Below are 8,508 nucleotides of genomic sequence, written 5' to 3' on the forward strand. Positions count from 1 at the left end.
CAGTTACTGGGATTTACACACACAACCATTTCTAGGGTTTACAAAGAATGGTGTGAAAAGGGAAAAGCATCCAGTATGCGGCAGTCCTGTGGGAGAAAATGCCTTGTTGATGCTAGAGGTCAGAGGTCATGGGCCGACTGATTCAAGCTGATAGAAGAGCAACTTTGACTGAAATAACCACTCGTTACAACCGAGGTCTGCAGCAAAGCATTTGTGAAGCCACAACACACACAACCTTGAGGCGGATGGGCTACAACAGCAGAAGACCCCACCGGGTACCACTCATCTCCACTACAAATAGGAAAAAGAGGCGACAATTTGCACCAGCTCACCAAAATTGGACAGTTGAAGACTGGAAAAATGTTGCCTGGTCTGATGAGTCTGGATTTCTGTTGAGACATTCAGATGGTAGAGTCAGAATTTGGCGTAAACAGAATGAGAACATGGATCCATCATGCCTTGTTACCACTGTGCAGGCTGGTGGTGGTGGTGTAATGGTGTGGGGGATGTTTTCTTGGCACACTTTAGGCCCCTTAGTGCCAATTGGGCATGGTTTAAATGCCACGGCCTACCTGAGCATTGTTTCTGAGCATGTCCATCCCTTTATGAGCACCATGTCCCCATCCTCTGATGGCTACTTCCAGCAGGATAATGCACCGTCACAAAGCTCCAATCATTTCAAACTGGTTTCTTGAACATGACAATGAGTTCACTGGACTAAAATGGCCCCACAGTCTCCAGATCTCAACCCAATAGAGCATCTTTGGGATGTGGTGGAACGGGAGCTTCGTGCCCTGGATGTGCATCCCACAAATCTCCATCAACTGCAGATGCTCTCCTATCAATATGGCCAACATTTCTAAAGAATGCTTTCAGCAGCTTGTTGAGTCAATGCCACGTAGAATTAAGGCAGTTCTGAAGGAGAAAGGGTCAAACACAGTATTAGTGTGTGTTCCTAATAATCCTTTAGGTGAGTGTGTACTAACTTTACAATGACATAATAATGTTTCTTCTCCAATTCATTTTTTAATAAATATAAACATTTAAAGGTGCAGTGTGTAGTATTTATGAGGAGCTATTGACAAAAATGCAATATAATATACATAACTATGTTTTCAAGTCCGTAGCCGTTTCTATCTACACACACCACGAGGACAGTGAAGCCGCCATTTTGTGCCGCCATGTTTCTACAGTAGTCCCACTTAGATCGTCCACTCACTTGCTCTTAACTGTGCCTCGGATCGCTATAAATCAAAGGCTGATCGGGCCTTTTCTGTGGCTGGGCCCAAGCTTTGGAATGGTCTCCCCTATCATGTGAGGTCTGCTCCTTCACTGGACATTTTTAAATCTACTCTTAAATCGTATTTTTATTCTTTAGCGTTGAGAACCTGTAATTATTTCTGTATATGTCTGCTTTGTACTCAGTACTGCACTTTGGATCAATCCATATTGTGTTTAAATGTGCTTTATAAATAAAGGTTGTTGTTGTTGCCGCCCTAAAGGGACAAACTTCTGTCAGAGCGCTAGCTACTCTCTGCTGTCTCAGACCACATCTTTGTCCACATGGGCCACCGTAGCTTCTCTATGTGTTACTAAAGGGACGGGTGAGCGGGTGCAATTCACAACCTCACCACTAGATGCCGCTAAAATGTACACACTACACCTTTAAAATGGTGTGCTATCACCCATACGTTACATGGCACTGCACCTTTAAATGGTGTCTGTCATAAAAACATGTAGAATTTATTCACACATGCATTAAATATCGAAGAACATTAAAAATGATAATGAGCATTTAGCAAAATGCATTTTTTTGGCTGACTAACGGTGGTCACTGAATATGGTTTTTCTGTGGTAAATTGTTCACAAGCTGTTGTTGAAAAGTTACTGTATCTTATAACGTACCTTCTGATGTTCGCTCATGTTTATTTAGCTCTGTAATTGGTATTAAAGCGAGTGTTCATGTGCACTTTATTTATGCTTTATTATAAAATGTTATTTATTTTTTAATTTCGTAATAAAATGGATGTAATTTAAAAATCTGAGACTTTGTTTCATATCAATAGTAACAAAGCACATATTATTGTGGTTAATTTGATGGGAAGAGCTATAATGTCCCATTCATTTTTCATCTGAAAACAGGAATAATCCATTCTTGGGATTTAAGAATCGCTATCGGTTCATAAAAATGAGAATCGATTAAAATCCAGAAATCTATATTTTGTACCCAGCCCTCATTTCTTCCCGTGTATTTTCAGAAGCTCATCAATTCTGCATGTGACCGCATCACATTTTAATATCGTGATAACTGCTGAAGTTTTTATCACGGCATTGACTTAAGACAAAACTTAAGTAAACAAATGTTTCAAACAATAACAAAGAATCATGTTTGAGTCCAAATTAAAAATGCAAAAAATAGGGGTGTGTGACGAGATCTCGCGAGACTAAACTGTGACGAGATCTCGCGAGGCTAAACTGACGAGATCTCGCGAGACTAAACTGTGACGAGATCTCGCGGGACTAAGCTGACAAGATCTCGCGAGACTAAACTGACGAGATCTCGCGAGACTAAACTGACGAGATCTCGCGAGACTAAACTGTGACAAGATCTCGCGAGACTAAACTGACGAGATCTCGCAAGACTAAACTGTGACGAGATCTCGCGAGACTAAACTGACGAGATCTCGTGAGACTAAACTGACGAGATCTCGCGAGACTAAACTGACGAGATCTCGCAAGACTAAACTGTGACGAGATCTCGCGAGACTAAACTGACAAGATCTCGTGAGACTAAACTGACGAGATCTCGCGAGACTAAAATGACGAGATCTCGCGAGACTAAACTGACGAGATCTCGCGAGACTAAACTGACGAGATCTCGTGAGACTAAACTGACGAGATCTCGTGAGACTAAACTGACGAGATCTCGCAAGACTAAACTGTGACGAGATCTCGCGAGACTAAACTGACAAGATCTCGTGAGACTAAACTGACGAGATCTCGCGAGACTAAACTGTGACGAGATCTCGCGAGACTAAACTGACGAGATCTCGCGAGACTAAACTGACGAGATCTCGCGAGACTAAACTGACGAGATCTCGCAAGCCTAAACTGACGAGATCTCGCGAGACTAAACTGACGAGATCTCGCGAGACTAAACTGACGAGATCTCGTGAGACTAAACTGACGAGATCTCGCAAGACTAAACTGTGACGAGATCTCGCGAGACTAAACTGACGAGATCTCGCAAGACTAAACTGACGAGATCTCGTGAGACTAAACTGACGAGATCTCGCGAGACTAAACTGACGAGATCTCGCGAGACTAAACTGACGAGATCTCGCGAGACTAAACTGACGAGATCTCGTGAGACTAAACTGACGAGATGTCTCGGGTCATATTGTCTTGACCTGGTCATGACGGAGTGTGAGGGTGAAGTTACGCTACGTTTACATTATGCCTCCACTGTAGTTTTGCTTTATATAGAAATAAAAACTATTTATTTCAGGTGGATTACAGTCGCTTCAATTCCATCAGCTCATCCAACACGAGCTGTTCGAGTGATCACATGACGAGAAGACATTAAGCGTGTGTTATGAGTGTGTGTTATGTGTTAGTGAAGCGCTCGCATTGAGCGTGTGTTACGAGTGTGTGTTACATGTTAGTGAACTGGACCCTGGCGGAGGATTCATTGTGCAGCAACTTATATTTTAAAATGTGCGTTCAGCACCACCGCTCCCTATTCACAGAGGTCGCACAATCGCGAAATTGAAAGTGAAAGTAAACGAGAGCGCACATTCAAACGCGATTTCAATGCGTTACACTGTTTGAAAGCACTTTGAATATTGAGTGCTTTGATTATGGTATTATGGTTATTGTTTGCACTTAATATCTATGATCAGTTTGTGGGAAGGAGTTCAGTTAGGAGGTCAACAGAAGCTCATGTACAGTGAAGAGACGGTCATACAGGAGAGAAGCCGGTTAGTCGAGTTTGAGCAAAACATTTACAGTGCTCGTTGTCTTTTACTGCATATGATAATTCATACTCAGAAAGTAGAACTGGAATGACATTCATCACAAGACGATGAGTTAAAACACTTCAAAACAACTATTTTTCAAGTCATGGGTTTCATCACTGAGGATTTCTTAATAATACCATGTAAAAATCTCGTGTCGTTCCTGTGAACCCAATCTTGTGTCTCGTGAGAGAAGCGTCTCGTCACACCCCGAGCAAAAAATGATGTTCTTCCTCAGTATTTTTGTCTTGTATCTGCCAAGGGAGTCTGTTTTCCCTTTGGATTGAGTTTATTTTTCTGACTTCATTGGCAGATTTTTGTTCTGGTTTTAAGCACAAACTTAATAAGTCAAGTCATAATATCTTCAGTCAATTCTCTTCTCCAGTAAATGTGTCTTGATTTAAGAATGTTTCGATAATTGTGTTTTTGCACTTCTGCAAACGCCATCTTTTCACGCAGTATTCATACACTACATATACCCAATAACAACGTCTTCCATCAAAGCATGTGGAGTTTTCCTTCATCCACTGATGTGATTTCTCTCACCTCAGGAGTGTAGAGGAAGTGCAGTATTAGTGTGTGTTTGTTGGCCCTGTCACTCCAGTCTTAAGCAGACCAGAGCCGTCTCCTGCATATGTAAGTCAGGCTGCTCTGAGTGCAGTGCGGCGAGGACACAATCAGTATTCGGGGAACGTCAAACTCAAGCTTTGTGAACATCTGCAATGAGAGGAACGCTGAATGCACAACACACTCACTTGACGTAGCAGTCGCGGGCCTCTCTAGACGACGCCATCTCCCAGCCATTGGGCGGCCCCTGTGTGGGAGCCCAACCCCCGGGGCCCGGCGGCGGACAGCTGGAGGCTTTGGTTCTGTGGCTACAGGGACAACACAAGAGCAACATGATCAACACTCAATCCAGCGCACCGTCAAGCCGTTTCTATTCAAGCAATCCAGATCGCTTCACAGAAATAAACATGAAAATAACAGTTCAGTCATGAAACTTTACACCTGCAACTAGTCTGATAATTGAACATCGACAGTGTTATTGAGCTGAACTGAGTTGAATAAATGACACTATTGTCTTCTGAAATTTACTTCAAGAACAATGTCAATGTTGCAAAGTTCAACAATTTCACAATTAATCCAATTTTAGGTTCAAAGCAGCTCTACGGAAGACAATAGTGTCATTCGGCTCAATTCTGTTCAATTTTGCAAATTTCATCAATTATGAAAAATTCAATTTGGTTGTTCCACTATCATTATACAGCTTCATTCAGTTTAATAACTTTGTCAAAAGTTTCAAAGTTCAATTATGAAACCGTAATGAAAATTGAAGTGGTTTGATAATTGAACATTGACACTGTTATTGAGCTGGACTGAGTTGAATAAATGACACTATTGTCTTCTGAAATCGAGGCTCAATTTACTTCAGTAATAATGTCAATGTTGCAAAGTTGAACAATTTCACAATTAATCCAATTGTAGCTTCAAAGCAGTTCTACAGAAGACAATAGACCCTTTTCATATTTCCGGGTTTCTCAGAGCGGAAGTCGTCATAGTTGGGTTAAATATTACAGCTGTGAATGAGAGAATACATTAAAAAAAAAATGTGTGTGCCCGTTTGCTCACATAGCAAAAGAAAAACGCCACAGTAGTGATTTCACAACTTTCAAAAAGAGGGAAAAAATAGAGTGAGATTGATAACGGCAGTGAAAAGAGAGAAATATGTTCATTTTTACCATCACTCCCATAGACACTATTACTAAACACCCTCAGCAGCAGCGCTAACTTTTTTTATTGTAATTTGATGCAAAAGTAATAAAATACAAAGTATTAGTGTTATAAATGTACATACATTTTTTAAAAAATGAAAATACAAAAAACGTTGCAGGATTTACGATATTGATGACCGTTAAAACGCGTCATCACAGTCTGTGTAAAGGGTCTATAGTGTAATTCGGCTCAATTCTGTTCAATGTTGCAAATTTCATCAATTATGAAAAATTCAATTTGGTTGTTCCGCTATCATTATACAGCTTCATTCAGCTTAATAACTTTGTCAAAAGTTTCAAAGTTCAATTATGAAGCTACTTCTGCAGAGACGCTTTACATCTGGAACTGAAGTGGTTTCATAATTGAACATCAACACTGTTATTGAACTGACTTGAGCTGAATAAATGAAACTATTGTCTTCTGTAGAGCTGCTTTATTCAGCTCAATTCAGTTCAATAATGTCAATGCTGCAAAGTTGAACAATTACGAAATTAATCTAAGTTTAGCTTCAATTCAGTTCAATAACTGTTCACAGAGTTCATCAACTATGAACAATTCAATTCCGCTCAATTCAGTTCAATCTTGATTTGATATTCAATTATGAAACTACTTCTGCAGAGACGCTTTACACCTGAAATGTAAGTTGTTTCATAATTGAACATTGACAGTTATTGAACTGAATTGAGCTGAATAAATGACATTATTGTCAATGTTGATTGAATTCAGTTCAATAATGTCAATGCTGCAAAGTTGAACAATTACAAAATTAATAAAATTGTAGCTTCAAAGCAGCTCTACAGAAGACAATAGTGTAATTCGGCTAAATTCAGTTTAATGTCAATGTTGCAAAGTTCATCAATTATGAAAAATTTAATTCAGTTGTTCAGATATCATTATAAAGCTTCATTCAGTTCAATAACTGTGTCAAAAGTTCAATTATGAAACTACTTCTGCAGAAATGCTTTACATCTGGAATTGAAATGGTTTCATAATTGAACATCGACACTGTTATTGAACTGAACTGAATCACGACTGAACTAAATTGAGATGAATAAAATGACACTCAATTCATTTCAGTGTTGATTTAATTCAGTTCAATAATGTCAATGCTGCAAAGTTGAACAATTACGAAATTTAATCAAATTGTAGCTTCAAAGCAGCTCTACAGAAGACAATAGTGTCATTCGGCTCAATTCAGTTTAATGTCAATGCTGCAAAGTTGAACAATTTAGAAATTAATCTAAGTTTAGCTTCAAAGCAGCTCTAAAAATACAAGTGTCATTCAGCTCAATTCAGTTCAATAACTGTTTGCAGAGTTCATCAACTATGAACAATTCAATTCTGCTCAATTCAGTTGTCCAGATATCATTATACAGCTCAATTCAGTTCAATGTTGATTCAGTTCAGTTTAAAAACAGTGTCAAATGTTTCAAAGTTCAATTATGAAACTACTTCTGCAGAGACGCTTTACACATGAAACTGAAGTGGTTTCATAATTGAACATCAACACTGTTATTGAACTGAATTGAGATGAATAAATGACACTATTTTCAATGTTGATTCAATTTAGTTCAATAATGTCAATGCTGCAAAGTTGAACAATCAAGAAATTAATAAAATTGTAGCTTCAAAGCAGCTCTACAGAAGACAATAGTGTCATTCGGCTCAATTCAGTTTAATGTCAATGTTGCAAAGTTCATCAAGTATGAAAAATTCAATTCATCTCAATTCTGTTCAATGTTAATTCAGTTCAGCTCAATAACAGTGTCAATGTTCAATTATGAAACTACTTCTGCAGAGACGCTTTACACCTGAAACTGAAGTGGTTTGATAATTGAACATTGACACTGTTATTGAACTGAACTGAATCAACATTGAACTGAATTGAGTTGAATAAATGACACCATTGTCTTCTGTAGAGATGCTTTACAGATTCAATTCAATACACTGTCATTATTCAGCTCAATTCAGTTCAATAATGTCAATGCTGCAAACTTGAACAATTACGAAATTAATAAAATTTTAGCTTCAAATCAGCTCTAAAAACACCAGTGTCATTCAGCTCAATTCAGTTCAGTGTTGATTCAGTTTAATAACCCTCAACCCCAAAGTGATTCATCATATCGTGTTACATGAACTCACTTAATGATGATTAATCAAAATAAAACTGAAATCACAAAATGGCTGTGAGATTGATTGTCCAATGGAGAAGGCTGATTTAACACATGCGCTGTGTGTTTCAGAGCGAAGCGCGGTGTGTGTTCATTTCCTGTGAGCAGCTCATGATCGTCTCAGTCTGCAGGAAATGCTTTTATGTTTGTAAACATGTGCAAATCATCTTCATCATAACTGTGATGAGAAAACAACAAAACTAAACAGAGGATTTGAGGGCTTTCTTCGGGTTCCCGCCAAAATAAAAGCTTGTTCGTTAAACATTTGATACAGCTATTAATATTGGTATTGCAATTAAATTAGGGCTGTCAAAAGATTAATCGCGATTAATCGCATCCAAAATAAAAGTTTGTGTTTACATAATATATGTGTGTGTACTCTGTTAATTATTATTTATATATAAATACACACACATTCATGTATATATTTAAGAAAAAAATATTATTTTTATATATAAAACATTTATATTTATATATATTATAGATTATATAAATGTATATACAGTATATACATGCAAATATTTCTTAAATATATACATGAATGTGTG

At 38.2% G+C, this 8,508-nt stretch overlaps 1 protein-coding gene across 1 annotated transcript in view; it reads right to left on the bottom strand.

The window, feature by feature from the left end:
* The window catches only part of LOC307129015 (FERM and PDZ domain-containing protein 4-like), a 103,627-nt gene that overhangs the window by 63,454 nt on the left and 31,665 nt on the right, over positions 1-8,508 (bottom strand). The window contains exon 2 of the mRNA XM_079821127.1: positions 4,772-4,891. Coding sequence (XP_079677253.1) covers positions 4,772-4,891 — 120 coding nt within the window. The remainder of the gene's footprint in view (positions 1-4,771; positions 4,892-8,508) is intronic.

The sequence above is a fragment of the Gobio gobio genome (genome assembly GCF_949357685.1).
Source record: "Gobio gobio genome assembly, chromosome: 7".
NCBI classification, from domain to species: Eukaryota; Metazoa; Chordata; class Actinopteri; order Cypriniformes; family Gobionidae; genus Gobio; species Gobio gobio.